Genomic DNA, 20177 nt, shown 5'->3' with positions numbered 1-20177 from the left:
TTCCAGGACTCGAACCCAGAACCTTCTTGCTGCTGGCATCACTTCCAACTACAACACTAATTGGCTGCTTTGCAAGGGTTATTTATTAAGGTAAATCTACTTTCCAATACCCAACTATAACTCAAAAGCAGAGTCCAGACTGAAATGGGTAAAAACCAGAATTCATTTATTTTTATAATTTTAGATATTTTATTTTAAGTATTAAGTAATGCATTATTTGTAGCCTTCTTCGGTTTGGCTATGAGTTAAAAAATTTCGATGCCAAGAATTATAACAGGGCATATAAAAAAGCGTGCATTTGCGCTGTGATTTGTTAAAGTTTAATTGTTTTACAGCTTTAAACCACAGTGGTGTCACAAGGTTTACTGACACAAATTAAATCGCTGTGGAAGCAGTGGCGGAGTGGCCACCCTAAAATTCTGAAACACGATTGGCTATTTGCCATGTCAGAGTCATTACTTATATTCAAATCAGCTATTGTGTTGTTGTGTTTCACCAAGCTGCAGAGACAGTAGTTTCTTTGCATTTGAATATTGTTTTTGTTGATGCTTTGACTTTGGACAATCATCTTCATTGACGTATTGCCACATCCAAAAGGGCATAAACACAATAAAAGAGCTGCACTGTCAGTGTTAGTAGAAGATGTTTTTCTTGCCAGACCCAAGTCACAATCACTCAGCAGTTGCTTTAGGGCCACTCGAGGGTTGCTTTCAGGCCTCATGTGGCCCGCAGGCCGCTAGTTGAATAGGGCTGGTCTAGAGTGTCTGCACTGTGAAAATTATTGTGTTATATAATGACTGAATGAATTCTACTACTATTACATTATGCATTTTGAAATTGTATAATTATTTTCCTGCTAAATATCAGTGTTATTACCCTTTTATCAATGTTCTTTTAGAGGTCATTTTTATTTTAAAGCAAAGGAAACCTGTAAAACATAAAGCTGGGTATCAGTTGTCTTTCAGTGTACATGTGATGTGATTGGTGGAGTTGGTTGTAGTACAAGGGGCACTAGTTAAATTCTTGCCTAGGGCACCAAGTCGGTTGGGCTCTGGTGCACATAAAAAAGTGCTCACCCATGCCCTGTGATTTTGTTAAAGTTGAATTGTTTTACAACTTGAAACCACATGAGGTTTATTGACACAAATCAAGTCGCTGTGTAAGTAAGATATACAAACATTAAATTAAATAATACAAAACACCACTGACAGTCTTTTTTTTTTAAATGTTTTAAATTTTATATTTCACCAATTAGTGTGTAAACATGAAGTCATACTAACAAGTACAAACAATACAAAACGTGGAAGGACACATTTATACAGTTGTGAAGAGAGAGAAAACGGAGGAGAAGAGAGGGGGAAAAGGAACCCAAAACAAAACAAAAACAAGAAAGAATAAAAATAAGATAAAATAAAATAAAATAAATCGACAACACAAAAATGAGTAAATACATAAAGTATTGATTTTTAATCTTAATTTTCAAACAGACCGGTTCACTTTGAAGGACTTCTCAGGTTCCTGATCCAGCACGTCCACGTCTGTTTATTTTCCATCCACGTGGACGTGCTGCGCGCGACCCCGGGACTCCTCCCGGAAGTGACGGCAAGGCGGCGATGGCGGCTCGCAGTTTCATTCCGGATCTCCACTGGACTACAAACTGATTTTACCCGGACCGGTTAGACTTTGGGGAACTTTTTTAAAGCTGTCTCTCCACGGACGCTGCTCAGAGTGAAGTCACGTTGACCTGGTGCTTGTCGACGGGCGGCCCCGCAGCTTTTTTGGGGGATTTTTGTCCAAGGTTCAAGGTGGTCACCCTGTCGAGCTAGCGGTAGCTTGGTAGCTGTAAGCTAACGTTATTTGGTTCACAGCTAGCTTGTCAACGAGCTGCGTGCTAAGGTCCACACAGCAGCAGCAGCAGCTTCTCCTTCCAACACGTCCACGTTCGTATTTTAAAACTACAATGCGAATGAACTGTATTTAATGCTGATTGTGCCACAAGTGTGCAGAGCAGGGTACTCACACGTTTGCTTGGCCTCTGGGTTCATTTGAATTGCTAGTTTGGCGGTTGTGGCTAAAAACGCGTTTCGACTATCACTAGCAATCAAGTTCCCTCTGAAACTGACCCCAGAACTTCAGACGAAAGCTTGCTATCAACTAAGAAGTAAAGTCGGGCTCCTGTGGGGGTCTCTGAAGGCTCGTCAACATGCTGAAGACCCGGCAATGTTTACTTGGCATCCGCACTTTCCTCGGCGTCACGTCGAGACTATGGGGCTTCATCATGTACATCCTCAGGAAGCACCTACGAACGGTGAGAAGGGTTTCAAACATGTGTTGTGTGCTTGTTATCAGAGAGCAGTCAGAACGTGTCCGAGGGTTTCATTGTGCCTGAACGTTATCTATCAGATCATATCCACACACATGGATGCTCGGACTACACGTGCTTTACCTTTTCTGCCTTAGTGTGCAGCCACCAGAATGACTTTCATGAAGTGGGTCTGCATGGTGTACATGTGTGAGTATCAGACTGTGTTTAACCTCTCATCCAGTTCAGTTCAGAAAATTCTGAAAGATACAGTAACTGATGCATGTTAGATAAATATGCAACCTACAACAGAGGACCAGGGTTTGATAATAAACTCACAAAAGTTGTATATTTAGGAGTTTATTCTCATAAATTAACAAGAATAAAGTTAGATACATATGAGATTTAAGTCTTACGTTTACGAGATTGCAGTCTGCTTCATTTTAGTCTAAACTCTCAACATCAGCATCAACTTTATTTGAATATGGCCTGGAGCATCTTTACATCAAACACACAAAAATGCTTCCCCGTCGGGCAGAAACAGCCACACAGGATGCAGCATAGTGCTGCTGAAGTTCACAGAACAGATTCATCAGTTAGGCTGTTTTCGAAACCGCCTACTACACTAGCAGTAAGGACTGATTCGGCCAAAATTCAGTATGTAGTATGTGAACAAGAGCATAATCTGCAGTATGCCAAAACTCCCCGGATGTCGTACTGATTCAGGAAAATTTCACAGTATGCATCGGACCAGTCTGCCTCACATACTGTTTCCCACAATGCACAACGCTTGTTCCTGCTTTTTCTCTTATTTTATTTACCGGGGGAACTCAGTTTTTATGTGCTGTGAATTTTTTTAAAAATTCCATATAAACCACTTCCTAACTTTTTAAATCATAAGTGGATGTTAAAGAAGCACTTTCTCTATTCAGTGACGTCTGACCCAGCATACTGCAAACCAGATCCAATAGAACAGTCATACTACATACTAAATTCAAACGCAGTATGTAGTAAGATGTACGTACTGCCTACTACAGTAGTAGGTAGTATGTAGCAGGCCGTTTCAAAAACAGCCGTAGTCCTCCAATGGTCCATAAAATAGAAAGCCCCCCCCAAAGTGTCTGCTGCAGGTCTTTCTGAATACATTGGGAGATTTATTTAAAGTATTTCTCTCTGATTGAATGTTCAAAGGCTATGGCCATTTAGAAATATCTCCCATTAGAAAGTATTCCAAACAGAAAACCCACGCACTGTCGCTGAAGCCAGGACTGTTTTGCATTTCATCTTGATAAATAACTTCAAAACAATCAATCAAATATTGAAATATTGCAGATCATTGCCAATTTGTTACAACACCAGTAAAGTAACATCAATGTAAGTGTATGTGATTGTGTGATGAGGTGGGAATAGTGTGAATGAACGGCTCGGTCAACGACGTCCAAGTACAATCCTGCGAGTCACCTTCAACTGCGTCCGAACGCTCCACAATAAACTCAGCATTTAACAGAAGCCACCTGCTTGTAACTTAGACACACACGCAGGTGTTGCTGTGACATTAATAGACATACAGAAGTGTCGTAATATGAGTGGACTTCGGCTCCAGCCCCGTATCAAGCAGCCAACAAAGCTTGGAGGAGTGCCGCGCCGCGTGTTGTAATCAACTCGCTGTTCGCTGGAGGTTTATTGTGCGGCAGCAACACTTGCAGGGTTGTGAACAGGGGCCTGAGAGTGAGTCGTCCAGTCCATGTTGTGGCTGAAGTGAGAGGGATTAGGTCAGCACAGAGAGCGCACTGTTCTTTCTTTCTCCCTCCCTCTTGTTTCTCTCATTCTCACTAACAGTTTAGGGCTGTTGTTTAACTTTATGTGATGCACGTGGAGCAAAGCAGTGACCCAGCCGCCGCCTATGGAGCGAGCAGTTTAATGTAGGGGATTCTGTAGACGAGAAACCATGACAGGTAACTAAAGGAAAGTTATGAACATGTATTCTTAATGTAAATGTTGTTAAAACAAAGCCAACCCCTTTAATTGATCTTATATTCCTCTGTCTGTCAGTAAAGAAGAGGCTGAAGCTGTTTCCATGGCAGGAGACACGATTAAAAAAGCAACCAATAAAGTTGTGTTTGATCATGACGATGAGGACTAGGTCATAAAACAAGCGATCCTGATTCAACAGAGCATGAGATGATTGGTTGTTAAAATGTCACATTTTCAGGTTTCTGCTTCCTCTTGATGGAATTCTGAAATATGACCAGCTTCCCGACCAGCCGGAGCAGACATGTCCACTTGTTCATCAGCAAATCAAGACGATTGCAATTGTGACTTTAGACCCTTGTTGATTGCCTCTTAAAAGCTCCAGAAATACCAAGACTAGCTGCTTATCTCCATTATATATCATTGAACCAGTGTCAGGGTGAATACTAAGTTCTGATTGTTTGTGGGGTGTTTTTTATTTCCTGACAACGAACCCCTTCCAATTAACTAGGTTGAAACCAAGCGGCAACCTCCGGTCTAAAAATATGAGTCCAATGCTGAAGTGTTAAAAACTACAGTTCATCGAGGATCCGCTTGAGGCTGGCTCCGGAAGTACCAGAAACCACATACACACCAATTCAAAAAAGCTGATCTTTACAGCAGAAATAAACATGTTTACAGCCTGGTACAAAAGACGAGTGTAGTCAGGATAGCTTGTTTCTCGATCAGCACACACTGTAGGGGGAATATATTGAGATTACGAGTCTTCCAATGAGAGGCACAGTTGACTTGACAGGTGGGAACACTGTAGCTGTTGGCTAGGAGGCTCAAAGCCCGCCTCTTTACGTCACACTGGTTCGACAGAAGCAATATGGCTGCAGATGCCGACTGGCCTCAAAACAGCGCTTCAAAAACAGATGGGTGACGTCACGGGTACTACGTCCATATTTTATACAGTCTATGGTTTTAAATGAGTCCGTTATGGTTCGGCCGATGAATCTGGCTATGTATGGTATTTCAAAATAATCTGCAACAGCATACGTCTGCATTTACAAGGCTGCAGGCAGCTTCGTCAGTGTGGCTGCTGTTTAGCGATACGTTTTCCCATCCTAAATGACAGCATATCAAATCTAAACAGTCACTGTCTGGTGTTGGATATAAAGTCTGTTATGAAGTGTAGATTAATGCAGTTTAGTATGACTTCTGACATAAACATCAGCCACATTCTAAAATATGCAGTATAACCTAACATATTTTTCTATGTAACTCTTTTAATCCTTTTTAAAAGTCATCTAAACATGCCAACTATGTATGTCTGATTGTAATTTGCATGGAATAATGGATGTTATCAAATTATTGTACTGTATCAGATGCAAAACAACAGCAACAACAAAAATTTGCCGACTTCTGAATGTCTTTTTATGAGAACCCTGTAGAGGCAGCTTTCCTCTGCTGTTAGTTTCATTCTTCTTGCCTTCACATCATCCATTGATTTCTAATAATGGACAACTTGAGGGACATTCCCCTTATATTTTAAGTGCAGACATTTGCCAATGTCACTTGTGGAGGCAGAGAAGTCACTCCGAGTTGCAGGGAAGAGATCCAGATGGACGCTCTTTGAGGTGCAGAGTTCTGCCTCTAGGGTGAGGTTTCCCCCCGTGGTGCCCAGCGGTTGCTTGCACCAATAGACTTCCCCCGAGCGTTCTCTGCCAGGCAGTAGCGGTGGGAGGGGACACTGTGAGTGGAGGCCCCCCCTTGTCCCCGAGGCTTAGGACCCAAGCAGCCAAGTCCCAGTCAAAGTCACCCTGCAAGTCTCCCTTTTCTATGTGTGCCCCATGCTCCACTGACACCCACCGACAGCTGGGGGGATAAAAATAACCCTGTGAAGAAAAGTGCAGAGCCCCCAGGCGAGAGCGGCACTGGAAAGGACCGTCTCTGAGCAGAGCGAGGAAGTTGGAGAGAAGGAGTCATGGGGTGGAAGTGACTGAGTCTCCTTTCAGCTTTTCTCAGTATAGTGTCCTCCTCGGCCCTCTCAGGGAAGAATCAAAAGTCCAAAGGCTTAAGTATAAGTTTGGGGATTTGAAGAAGCCGTACTTTGATCAAAATCGTCCCGAGCCCGGTTCTGTTTCCACCATGATGTTCTTTTCAAATTGGATTCAGATCACAGGGAGTATCACGACATAAAACCACTTCTCTTTAGACCCTGAAGGATTACCGAACACTAACACTGGCCTCTTCTTATAAAATGTGTGGAGGCTTTTAGAGCAGTGGAAACAGCACCCTGTGTATAAAAATAAAGAATGAATCCCCTCTTTTATCTGAAATAAAAGTAAAAAGAATGGATGAATAAAGTTTGAAGCTTCCCAGGGGGCTTTGTATGTTGTGTTTTCAGTATGTTTTAACAACCTTCTGTCCCCTGACTGTCTCATTTGCTCTCTTCTGCAGATAATCCAGTATCAGACGGTGCGATACGACACTTTGCCCCTGTCACCTATCTCCAGAAACAGACTCAGTGAGTACATGATTGCTTTCATGGTTTGCTTATTGTCAGGGCTCTTGTGTAAGACTTTTGTAAACTGTAGTTGGTAGTAAAGCACATTCCCATCTGTCTTACTGTAGGTCTTTACATAGATGTGGTTGGGTATTTTTATGATACCGATTAGAGAGGAGACACTATAACAACATTTTTTTTAGCCAAACCAGTCGGTCGAGGAAGAAGTGATGGAGCAGGAAAGAAAAGATATCAGCAAGTTAACACACACTCAGCCTGATCACTTTCGTCCACTCGGTTAGGACAGTCATCAGAATGTCTTGTAGCTCAGACACTTGGCTGTGTTCACTCACTGAAGTACAAACGACTAGCTGCAAATCACTTAAATCCTCTGATTAGTGAAACTATGAAGCGTTATTGGGATGTTAAAATTAAGAGTGACTGGAAACTTAAATATCATAGATTGAAGATCATAGTCTGTTGCTTTGCATTGTGAATAGAGCTCAACAAAGTGGACTGTTACCACTTCAAGGGCCTGTGTCCACTAGAGGCTTTTTATGCACCTGCAGCACCAACATACTCAATTTCAGAGCGCCTCTCCAAGGGGTGCTTACTGGTGCTAGGATATAAAAGTTGTCTCACGGTATTCCACTTCCCTTTGTAGTGACTTTTAAGTGCTCTGTATGTATTTTAATTATTTTTTATTAATATTTATACAGTTTTAAACTTAAGAACAGAAGAAAGAAATCATGTCCTGGCATTAGCAGCAGCTCAGACATGGAAATTGTGCCCTCATTAAATTAATTCTAGACGTATGAGAGGAAGCGTACTTTGCTTCATCTCTGCTTTTGTTGTAGAACAAGTCGTATCAATAAGTCCCACCCCTTCTCTGTTTTGGATTGGTCAATGAGATAGAGGGATATTGATGATGGTTGGTGTTCCCATAGCTGAGCTATTTTCATTAGGGATGCACCGAAAATTCGGCCACTGAAGATGTGCATTTTCGGTTTTCTTCTGAAAGACTTTTATCACCGAAACAAAACGTCTGAAACAGAATGTTGTGATGACGCAACAAGGTACGCGCTTGTCTGGATAAGGTCCAACATGTCTGTATCTGTTATTCCTTTAATTGCAGCACTAAAGCGTCTTCTAAGCAAAGAGGTTGAGACGGACCACAGAGTGAAAACAATGAAAAGTACACTCTTAGTCTGTCAGCACACGTTTCACTGAGATCTATTCGGATCCTCTGCACTTCATCGTGACTTGATCCTTGTTATAAAGATCATTACTTGGATGTGTGAATAAAGCAGCGCGCACGAGAAATGATCCAGGCCGCGATGGATGCGGAGAACCTGCTTGGAGACGGAGAAGTGCAGAGCGCAGGAGAAGGAGAACAGAGCGCAGAAAAAAGGACTGGTCTCTCTGAACCAGATGAGGGGCATGCACCCTCGTTGTCTGATATGTTCAATGAGATCCTTGATTTTAGTGAGGTTAGTACACAGTCAGAGCCATAAATGCAATGGTAGGGGAGACCTGGGACAGTTGTAACATTTTTGACATTTCTGTCTTTACTTTTGAGCTCTTTTAACCCAGTGTGTTCAAACTGCTATACAAACTAGCTGCAACTCACCTGAGCATGTGCAGAGTGAATCAGGTGATTCCTAACTTGTTCCTGATTGGAGCAAGTGCAAGTGTTACAACTGACCCGTGTTACAACTGTCCCGGTCTCCCTACTAATAATTGGCAGAATATTTTTTTTCGGTTTTCGGTATTCGGTCTTGGTTTCCTCATTTTCGTTTTTTCTGTTTCGAACAAGAATTTTCATTTCGGTGCATCCCTAATTTTCATCTCAGAATGTAGTGACAATAAAACAACAGCGGACACAGAGGGTGATTTTGCATCTAGGTTGCTGAGTGCTAAAATCTCTCAACTGCACGTTATGTAGAAACAGGCGCTGCCAGCACAAAAAACCTCTCTGTTAATGGACAGAAGCCCTAAGAAGGGAGAAGTTTACCTCTTTTGAAGCCTTGATTTGAGAGATACAATGTGAAAAGTCCTCTACTAGTTCGTGCACTGATATGACTGGACAAAGGTAGTCCAACTGCACAGAAAGCCTTTGCCAAAAAACTAACATACAGACCACAGTGTTTCTCAAGACTATAACCAGAATGCTAAAATTAAAGGAGCGCTTGATTTGGCGTCTTACGGTGAGCCACAGAGCTACATAAACAGCTCTCTATCCAGAAAAAGCATTGCAGTTAAACGGTGAATTACAGTTGGAGGAAAATGTCAGAATCAGCTCAACAGTTAGCAGAAAAATCTAGTTTCCTGCTCTGACTCTGACGGTGGAGAGTCATGTTTGTGGTGTGGAAGTGGAGAGGAAATGCAAAGCGTTTGCAGGCAGCACACACACACCAGTATGGCCTGGTGTGTGTGAGCTATGAATGAGCCTTCCTCCTGCCCGTAGGGAGCTCATTGAAAAGCACACTCTTGACTTAGAGGAAGGATTGTACTTCAGTTCCACTTTTCTCGCCTCTCACTCACCACACTGACCTCAGCTGGAGATCCAGGTCCCGTCTTAAGAGTAGATCGACCCCTCTCTATTCAGTCAGTTATTAAGGGCTGCTAACGCTGCTGGTGTTGAATACAGGAATCCTCAGGACATAACTTATGCTACTTTGTCTACTGTGGGGAATGTTTCTCTCTTATACCTGCAGAATCGGGCCAGAAGAAATGGCCTTTAGGTGGTTCCAAGGCTCAACATTATAGAGTTGTATGGTGTGTATATCATCTGTAACCAAGTTGATGGGTCTAAAAGTGAGGGAAAAATAAGTGCTTTAATCTTTCTCATAGTTCTTACATTTTTAACCCATTTAGTCCTAGAAACCAGCATCAATATTAGGTTCATTCTGTTATAAATGAAGGAGACTTATTTGTGATTGCTCAAATATCTGATAATGCAGTAAGAAAATCAAATGCTTAGATTTATCTAATTGATGCTTGCAAATAAAGATCAACAACAAACAGACTCAGGATCACCCATCAAAATCCAAATTTTAAATCAAATAGTACCTGTATTACCTAAATCCAGAAAAACAGCGTAGTATGCTTTTTTTCCAGTTTATGATACACTTTGGACAGTAAAACAAAAATAATCTGAGCTAGCCATCAAAAAAAGTTTTGTCCATTCACATTAATGCAAAGGTGCTCCTTTACATCAGTGTTTTAGCATAATAATGATGATACATTTTATTATTTTAATAATACCTTTACAAGTAGTGCTGTCACTCTTGTGTTTCTCAGCAGGCAGAGAGCTTTGTAATTATTCTAAATGAATGTGACTTTTCTCTAAGAGACGTGATTACATTCAGATTTCTGTTGTAGTGGTGGGCGATTCGGCAAAAACATAAATGATTCATGATTTTCTGTGGCAGACTCAGGATCTCGATTTTATTACCATTCTTTTTCATGTTTATTTTCAAGGCTATTTTGTAAGTTACTGATTGGTACAACCAAACTAATTCCCTCGTTAGGAGAAATAAAGTCCTCATGATAAACACGATTAACATTAAAAGAATGTTGACATGGATAAGACTTCAAGTACACTCAGTCTTGGACATTATTGCTTTGTTTAAACATTGGTTTAACAACAACACTCAGGTTAAGATTAGTCTACTTACCTCACTTTGATGCTGAGGCAGCACTCAGAATATAATCGTTAATTTCAGTGTTAACTTCCTTGTACTTCCTGCATGAATTTCCCTTTCTAGTAAGATTGAAAGCAATGTCCTTCACATGGTAATCTAATATAAAAAAAGGAAGACAGAAATCTAACCAAGCGGCAACCTCCGGTCTTAAACTATGAAGCCCATGCGGAAGTGTTATTAACTGCAGTTCATCGAGAATCTGCTTGAGGCTGGCTGCAGAAACACCAGAAACCACATACACACCAATTCAAAAAAGACGATCTTTGCAGCATTAATAAACATGTTTACAGCCTGGTTCAAAAAACGGCTTCGGTCTATGAAGCTAATTTCTCTATCAGCACACACTGTACGGGGGGTGAATTTTTTTCCTAAGGCAACGGTTCAGAAGATATTAAGATTACAAGTTTTTGCCCAAATATGGACATGACTGACTTGACTCTCGGTCGGGAACACATAGCTGTTGGCTAAGAGGCTCAAACTCTTTACCTCACACTATGCCTGATTTAGTTCCGCATTTCCAATATGGCTTCTGCTGTCGATTGGCTTCAAAACAGCACTCAGGAACAGATGAGTATTGTCATGGATACTACATCCATTATTTATACAGTCTATGAATCTAACACTATTTTAAAAGAGATAAAAAATCATCAAATAATCAAACTTGAACTCAAACTTCAACATAACCATAACCAAGTGTAGCATCAATACAGGCAGAATCTAGTATAGTGGTCTAACCCCCTCTCAAAGATCACTGTTGTGTTCTTGCATGATGATTAATGTCCAAGAGAAGTAAGTAGTTTAAACAACATCTTTGCCAAATTTAGAATTACTTAAATGATAAAGAAAAACGATTTGTCAAGCATTTCAGTGTCTGATTTTTTGTTTTATCAGTGAGACTCGTCTTTGCCTTTACCATCTTTGCATTGCAGAGACTCTGTTGAGTAACGGTGTACACACCACTTAGCAAAACAAAACGCTGAGAACTTGCAGGAAAACTTTTGAAATGTAGGCACTGTATCTTCATACTCAGTGCGTTCTTCTTTGTCTGGAAGTACTCATGTTGTCGAAATAGAAAATGTTTATTGTGATATTATCTTTTTTGATTCTGTATTGTGAGAAAAAATAAAGGATAGATGATAGATAGAGACCTGAGTGTAATTACCGACCCTCTGCACTGCTTTGATGCAGTCAGATGAAGCTCAAGCTAGCTGTCAGCAGCTACCCTCAGATTAACTGGTGCCAATTTAGTGGTCTAAAAGATGCTACATCACACCTTAAAGCCTACTTCACGCTATAAACGTGGTTCTGGATTAGAAGCACATTGCATTAAATAGCCTTGCTTATGGTGTTGCAATAATTGCTTTTACCCCTTTATAAAAGTTCCTCCACAGCTCTTATTATAACTAAATAGTGGTTTATAAACAAAGTTCAGATTAGAGGGAAAGCCTGATCCCTGACCTGCTGTATATGCAGATTTAACAGTAAGCATGTCACTGCAGGGTATGTACATGTTGCACAATTTCCTGTGTAACCTCATTTCTCCCCATAACCTGCTTTATTGTATACATGTAAAGTACTGACTTAAAAATCACACGTGTATATGTTTTATGATGAACTTTAGATACAGTAAAGAGGAAGATTCTGGTGCTGGACCTGGACGAGACGCTGATCCACTCTCACCATGACGGGGTCCTCAGACCCACAGTGAGACCTGGCACGCCGCCAGACTTTATCCTCAAAGTACGAGCTCTCACACACACATGTACATGTTTGAACACAGATTTGAAGATGTCGATCCGAACAAACCGGGCACCTCTGTTTTTCTTTTGTGTGTGCAGGTCGTCATCGACAAACATCCAGTCAGATTCTTCGTACATAAAAGGCCACATGTGGACTTCTTTTTAGAAGTGGTGAGTCAGTGTCTCTCCGTTATGCTCCTTTCTAACTGTACCTGATTCATAAAGCTGTATTTGTTTGAGAGAATAATCCTACTATCATTCACTCTGTACTCTGTGTACAGGTAAGCCAGTGGTATGAGCTGGTGGTTTTTACAGCCAGTATGGAGATCTACGGCTCAGCGGTGGCAGACAAGCTGGACAACAACAGGAACATCCTGAAACGCAGATACTACAGACAGGTACTCACATAAACTCTGTTTACTCTGTTTGAGCGGGAGAGCTCAGGCTCTTTGGCCTCCTCCTGTTGGTGTTGATGACTTTCTTGTTTCTTTTTTCCCAGCATTGTACGTTGGATCTAGGAAGTTATATTAAAGACTTGTCTGTAGTACATGATGACCTATCCAGTATTGTCATCCTGGACAACTCGCCTGGCGCTTATCGAAGCCATCCAGGTATGTCCCAAAGACTGATTCACTTTCCTACACATTCTGCACACTTACATCATCCATGGATATGGTGGGAAACAGAGCTCCTGAAGGGGTGTAGATCATGATTACATAGAAAGCTTGCTTTTGTGGCCAAGGTTAGGTATGTTTTCAATACAGCACTAGAGGAAATAAACAACAAATGTGGTGATAATATTGAAGTTTGTAAGTATTCAACTGATACTCGTCAGCAGGGGTGGGAATGGATAAAACTGTATTAATAACAATGCCAGTATGGATTCTGCTATCGATCAAATCCTTTCTCTTGACACACGTACCTTCACTGGGTGTGAGACGAGGAAGCTGTCATAGATCGGTGTTCCAGTTTAAAGAGTGACCGTGTTAACTGGTTACTTTCAGCCAAAGGTGTCGGTGGTTGTTGTGGTAACAGCTGTTGAAACTGAGAGAATTCCCCTGAAATGTACCCAAATCCTGTTAACCTAACATAATGTTAAACGAATACAAGTAGAGATATATGAGGAAACAATAGCTGCATTAACATATTTGCTTATGTCGAGCAGACAACATTACAAATAACAACGACCACACTTGTGACTCCAGATTTAACATTAAAACATCAGGAAAAAAATAAAAAATAAAGTTACAAATAATAACAATGATGATCATGATAAAAGTGTGCTAAAATATTAATAATAAAATATATATACATATATACATACACACATCCAAATTTCCCAATTAAACAAAAAAAGGAAACGGCAAACCAAACAAAAACACCATAAGTTAGATTAAACCAAACTTTAAAAAATAAATAAAGAGCCCATGCTGCCACATCCTGCCACACTACTTACATTCCACATTCATTTCACCTTGCTTTAACTTAGAATATCTGAAAATGTAGTACTTTGGACATATTCGAGAAAGGGGCCCAAACCTTTACAAACTTATTGGACCTACCTAAGAGAGAGAATCTTATATTTTCTAATTTAAGATAAAATAGTACATTACAAATCCAGTGTGTATGGGAGGGGGGTATGGGAGATTTCCACCTCATCAGGATCAGTCTACACAGTATAACTTTAATACAAAAAAAAAAAGTAAAGGCATTTTATTTTACCTTTTTATTTAACCAAGTTTCTCCCATTGAGATCAATGATCCAATTACCAAGGGAGACCTGGTCAAGTATGACAGCAACACAGAGTTTCAACAGTGACACAATCAGAAACATGTAGTAGAATCAAAATCTGCACACAGAAAGCCTGAACTCCAAACTTCTCACTATGAGTTAAAAAACATTCAGAGACGACATTGGCTGAAAGTCACCAATTAACAGGGTCACCCTTTAAACCAAAACACCTGCGGCATAGAGCATCAAACACACCACACTGCTGATATTGACTGCCATGCTGCGATGACATATTGTTCTGCATGCTGTCGGTGTTTCCACCTTTTGCACGTTGCACCGTTAGCATCACTTTACTCCACACTTTGGACCGTGTCTGTCTCTATACAGACGTCCTTTCGGGATGCATGATGTCACTGTTTTGCAAGGCATGGGGATCTAAGTGGAAGGCATCAATAAGTAAAGCGTTAAGCATTACTACAAATGATGCCGATAGCTCAAACCAGTTGAAAGCAGTTCTGGATTCCCATCGCTACTCATTAGATCTTTTCTGTAGTTGTTAATACTCTCACATTAGTTAGTGCACTTACCAAGCCTCTCTGGAGTCTTTGGGCTGTACGCTCTAGCTCCCCCTGATCCCTCGTTTTCATAAGGTAAGAGAGGAAGGCAAGAGATGTAAGAAAGAGGAGAGGGAAGGCAGAGGAACACAGGACTTCCACCAGATCCATGTCCGGTCCGTCTCCGATCCGCTGCGGTCTGGCTCCGTGCTCTCTTGTCCGTCAACACTCACTGGTTGCATTTTCGGAACGCAGCACAGAGCAGGACCGCCAGACATCTGGAGTCATGTGACCGAGGTTTCCCCACGGCAATCACTGAATCAAGGATTCTCCTCATCCATGTTGTCTTTATGGTTCTCTGAAAACCTCTGACCTGTTGACTCCAGGCCTGGCTCCGCTCTAAATGACATTTTGTTGTCACAGTTAAGTTAAAAACGATCTAACAATACCAAAGAGTGTTTTATTCTGAAAATTAACCCGGTTTTTATTTTGTTTTGGTGCCTGACTTCCTGTCCTGCTCCATCTGCTCTGTCTTGAATTGATGCGTCGTGCTCGGACATCCGGCAAAAATAGAAGTCTTGCGTATCTGATCCGTTGTGTTCCTACCTGCCGGATCAGAGACGCAGCCAGAACGCAATGGAGCGGATCCAGTTGGGGTTAACCCATTGACTAGAATAGAAACCTATCAGATCCGGTGCCGTGACGGATCGGAGACGGACCGAACACGGATCTGCTGGAATTTGGCCTTAAGAAGCCTGTTTGGTTTAGAGGTCAGGCTTTACGCTCTACCTCCCCCTACTCCCCCATTTTCATGATGGAAGCGAGAAGGTAAAGAGCAGAGAGAGAGTCTGTGAAGAGATGTCAGACAGACCACCAGTCTAAAATGAGAGGATCTCTGAATGCAGTGTTTTGAGCTTGATTAAGCTGACTTGGCTGTGAGAGAAGAGATGACAGCTGGTGCATTCCCAAAACTTTCCAGGAATACTGGCGATCTAAGATTTCTGTGTGTGTGTGTTCAACATATCGAGGCAATTACCTACTGTTTGAATATGATTACCCTGCTCTGTTACATCCCTATACATCTTTGATTTCATGCACTTCTTTTAGACACTGTGGTTACAGCATAAATGTATACTTATCTTCAAAATCTTACACCTTGTATTCTGTGTACACTCATCTCTAACAAACATTCAAATGCAGCCTCATGAAAAACACATGAACCTTGGGATGAGGGTAAATAACTGAGCGTCTAATTCTCTCTACAAGGCTGCTATTGTTAAGGCAGCAACAGTACATTAATGTGCAGCTCCTCCAACACTCACTGGGCTCTTTAACCCCAGCAGCATAAAATCACAAGCATGTCCGTTTTTTCTATGACTCCACTGACTGCCTGTTTTCTGCCCTCCAGACAATGCAATACCCATCAAGTCCTGGTTCAGCGACCCTAGTGACACAGCACTTCTTAACTTGCTGCCTATGCTGGATGCACTAAGGTAAAAGGCGGAGAAGAGTTGGCACGAAAGCAAACAGACAGAACAAACTCTTGTGTACACTGCCTGTATTGAAATGGGCTGTGGTTATTTAGGAGAGGGATGATTTAAGTTAATGTTATTCATGTTACTCTTTTATAGATGTCATCTGTTATATCACTGTTGTCTTGCTCTGGCTTACTGTAGGCTTATCAGACGTCCGTAAAGCACTTTAAAATGCAATTTGAAAAGAACGATATAAATGAAGTTTGATTGATTCACACCACGGTTCAAGTTTGCTTTTGTTAAAACTGAAGGAAAGAAACAAAACCGTCAGTTATAGACTAAAGCTACAGTTAGCAATATATTCAATTCATGTTATTGTATGTATAATAAAGGGATGCACCAAAATGAAAAATCTTGGCCAAAACCAAAAACTGAAAATGAGGAAACCAAGGCAAAAACTGAAACACCGAAAAAAATTGTTATGCCAATTATTAGTAGGGAGACCGGGGACAGTTGTAACATTTCACTCCTTGGATTTGAAATAAAGCCATTCATTTTCTGTTTGTGTTGCACAGGCATGTTCAAGGTCATTTATTAGCAGACACTTGAAGCTAGTTTGCACAGCAGTTTGAACACACTGAGTTAAAAGAGCTCAAAGTTATAGACAGAAATGTCAAAAATGTTGTCCCCGGTCTCCCCTACCATTGCATTTATGGCTCTGACCGTGTCCTAATCTCACTAAACGCAGTACAACCTACATACCATTATCCTCTGCTTTGGGATGCTTTAGAAATGTTTCACCTTTTTAGAAACACACCTTTTTTAAGAGTAAATAAATATAGTGTCATGTCAGTTAGGCAAACACTTCTCTGACGTTAAGAATGAAACAAACCGATGACCGACTCTTTGGGTGCTTAGGAAGCAAGTAAGAGTAGCACATTTAAGGAGCGTGAGCAGAAGTGCTCATTCTGTTTCTAAATAGGATGCATTCAGGCACCTGTTTGAGTGTAGGACACCTGAGTGTCCTGTGTTCCTCCTCCTCACGGGGGATCACTCAGAGCTGCACAAAAAACCACTGTAGTTTCACGTGTGTAAAAGACAAAATCAGGCTTTATGTCTAGAAATGAAATAGAATAGAATGGAATAGAATAAAATATCAAAAATAAAATATAAACACTTTTCATTCATTTCTTTTTGTTAACTAGCTGTAGAAACTAGACATTTATTTACATAGCCATAGTTAATAAGCTAGCTGTAATCCATCTGCACAACCTGAAACTGCAAAAGTTGTAAGTTAGAACGAGGCGCAGGAAATAAATTAGGGATGCACCGAAATGAAAATTCTTGGCCGATACCGAAAATGAGGAAACCGAGGCCGAAAACCGAAACAACGAAATAAATGATTATCCAATTATTAGTAGGGAGATGGGTACCGAATTCTGTACTTTTATAGGTACCGACCGAATTCCGTCGGTAGTACCGAGTACCGACTCGCGTAAAATCAAACGGTAGCATGTTTCGGTACCTGAACGCATCCCTGTGACTGTGAGGGAGTGGAAGAGTAGGGGATTTCCATACTTTTGCCCTGTAATAAAGTCAGAGACTGACCGGGTGGACGTCTCTGCTCTCTGCATCTGCACGGGAGCGCGCCAAACGGAGCCTGCAGCTGACGGGCGCGCGCACTCACCACGAGGCAGAACTTCATGAGGATTAAGTTTATTTTCTACAGTCTATGGTTGAGACTGACCCTCTCGCTCCGACTACCTAACCCTGTTTATAACCGTTCTTGTGTGCGTGAATGCCCAACAAGTAAGTTGTGTGTCCTGTTCTTTTAAAGAGACGGAGAACTGACTTTTTCCTGTCCGCAGGCGTTCACGTGTGTTCATGATAAACTCCCGAAAGAGCAATTAGACGCCACGAGCACGTGTCAGCTAATATATCTAATCACCTATATAATCCTGTTTCTGTTCATTTCATGTTAAATTGAATAAATATGTTAAATTAAACAAATTTGAGATTTAAAAATATATATATATATTTATTACCACATAAAAACACAAAAGTACCGAAAATTGGTACCGTTGAGTACCGGTACCGATTCCCAGGTACCGGGTATCGGTACCGTATCGGTTCAAATGTGAAAGGTACCCATCCCTACAGACCGGGACAGTTGTAACATGGGTGAATTGTAACACTTGCACTTGCTCCAATCAGCAGCAAGTTAGGAATCACCTGATTCACTCTGCACATGCTCAGTTTAGTTGCAGCTAGTTTGTATAGCAGTTTGAACACACTGGGTTTAAAGAGGCCAAAGTTATAGACAGAAATGTCAAAAATGTTACAACTGTCCCCAGTCTCCCCTATCATTGCATTTATTAGCACTGGCTGCGGTTTTTGCTTGTGTCATTGCTTGTGCGGTGCATCCCTAAAATAAACATCATATCAAAGAAGACTAAAAGCACACAGGCCTTTTTTTAGCGATCAGAAGCCAGACGCTACAGTAAATATGTGAGAAAGTAATGTGACCATGAGGTTTCCAGATTTGGGCACTAAATACTCGTCTAGCTGTAACAAACTATCAAGTCTTATTGCTAAACTAAACCTGTTGTCAGCCATTCCCAATCGCTGATATTACTTCTGCTTGTTGTCAAACATGACTCCCAACTAATGCCATCGCCCCTCTTTCACTTCCCATCTCCCAGGTTCACCGCTGATGTCCGCTCCGTCCTCAGTCGAAACCTCCACCAGCACCGGCTCTGGTGATTGGCTGAATCTGGAGGGGATGGGGCTTGTTGACCAGCCCCTTCCTTTCTGCTGCCGGCTTCCTTCCTGCCCTCCGTCCCCCCGCACAGACGACCCACCAGCCCTCAGCGAGCCTCTCAGACTCATCTCGAGGAGACGAGGGTTGGGGCGACCGCCTAATGCGGGACGAACAGTACAGTACTGGGGACCACCAGAGCCCCCCAAAAAAACTACTGAGGAGGGAGGGAGGGGGAGCCAGCTTGTTTTTGTTTTTTTTTTCTTCTTAAATCTTTATTTGTATTTTTTTTTCCAAAACAAAAAGGAGCCTCTCTGCCTTATCGCTCCTGATACTGACTGTGTGCGAATGAAGGTGAGCTTGTGTACGTGAGTTGGAAGTGTACTTGCTGACTTCGTTAGTCCTTTTTAAACTTTTTTGACAATTGAGAGGGAGGGCAAGAGGAGGATCAGCAAAGCAACAAAAGACAATATTTCATGATTATTTCTTCTTCTCCTCCATCGTTACCGGACTTTGCACTTCAGCAGACAACTCATAAATATCCTGTCTTAACCGCTCGGAGAGTGTGAGTAGGGGGAAAATAGAAAAACGCCCCCTTTTTAGATGATCCTCACAGCTCTGCGGTGATTCATTGATTCCTGAGGTACGTTTTTCCCGCTGAACAAGACCGGATCAACTTAATAACTGATGGGACTGCTTGCAACATGCCATCCACGGGCGAATTCCTGGACAAAAAGCCGCACAGCCTGATGTATTTTTTCTCAGTCACTCTTTCCCCACAGCTCCTCACAGGACTCCGAGTGAAAGACGGCGGGAAAGTTGTGAGAAAAAAGCGTGTGGACTGCGGTGCCGCCTCTCCATATCTGATTGTTTCTCTCTTATAATATATGATAGTACCACCTCTGCATACCACGACATTTCGCTCTCCCCCTTCGCCATTTGATGCCATCCTGATTTCATTGAATAGGAATTGCACTTAATTTTTCCCCACTTCTGTTTTTGTTGCAGTTGGTTTTGTATTTGATTCAAATTTGCAGCCTTTTCCCCCCCCTCCTTCGGTTTTTACCCGCTCCGCTTTCTGTAAGGGTCCGACTATTAGACCCTCCGTCTTTAAATGCCTTCTGAACAATGTCAGTCTTATCAAGGCTCACAGCGGCTTCTCATTGGCTCTGTCTCCAGGTCTGTGTTACTAATAAAAACACTTGTCAGTATCGACCAGTTACTATGTTGCTTGTCTTTTAATGCTGTTCATGCTGTTCCATGAGAAGGAGCTCAACACCTGGTGCAACACCTTTTTTCTTCCCTTATAATATGCTGCCATCTTGTGGTTTCTCCATGAACTGCAGGGGTCCACGCAGTTTCTCAACTTGCTGTAAAAGATGTACACAACTCAATTCTGCCTGTGGCTTTCCAAATACACATCCAGCATCAGCTTTGAAACAAAATTA

General features: G+C 41.6%; 1 protein-coding gene across 1 annotated transcript; it reads left to right on the top strand.

The window, feature by feature from the left end:
- Nucleotides 1–1564: 1564 nt before the first annotated feature.
- On the top strand, nucleotides 1565–19951 carry ctdnep1a (CTD nuclear envelope phosphatase 1a). The gene is made up of 8 exons (XM_034676609.1): nucleotides 1565–2308; nucleotides 6719–6785; nucleotides 12093–12211; nucleotides 12310–12381; nucleotides 12492–12608; nucleotides 12710–12821; nucleotides 15905–15989; nucleotides 18674–19951. The coding sequence occupies exons 1-8, from the start codon at nucleotides 2204–2206 to the stop codon at nucleotides 18732–18734; spliced, it is 738 nt and encodes a 245-aa protein (XP_034532500.1). The 5' UTR covers nucleotides 1565–2203; the 3' UTR covers nucleotides 18735–19951.
- The last annotated feature ends 226 nt before the right edge of the window (nucleotides 19952–20177 follow it).

Source organism: Notolabrus celidotus, chromosome 23 (assembly GCF_009762535.1).
Source record: "Notolabrus celidotus isolate fNotCel1 chromosome 23, fNotCel1.pri, whole genome shotgun sequence".
In the NCBI taxonomy this organism is placed as follows: domain Eukaryota; kingdom Metazoa; phylum Chordata; class Actinopteri; order Labriformes; family Labridae; genus Notolabrus; species Notolabrus celidotus.
The sequence above is the reverse complement of the archived record's forward strand: the minus strand, read 5'-3'. Positions and strand labels throughout refer to the sequence as shown.

Excerpts from the sequence above, each read along its gene's own strand:
- ctdnep1a (XM_034676609.1), top strand. The coding sequence starts at position 2,204 with ATGCTGAAGACCCGGCAATGTTTACTTGGCATCCGCACTTTCCTCGGC. Across the intron at positions 6,786-12,092 it reads TATCTCCAGAAACAGACTCA|ATACAGTAAAGAGGAAGATT; the intron begins GTGAGTACATGA and ends GATGAACTTTAG. Across the intron at positions 12,382-12,491 it reads TGGACTTCTTTTTAGAAGTG|GTAAGCCAGTGGTATGAGCT; the intron begins GTGAGTCAGTGT and ends CTCTGTGTACAG.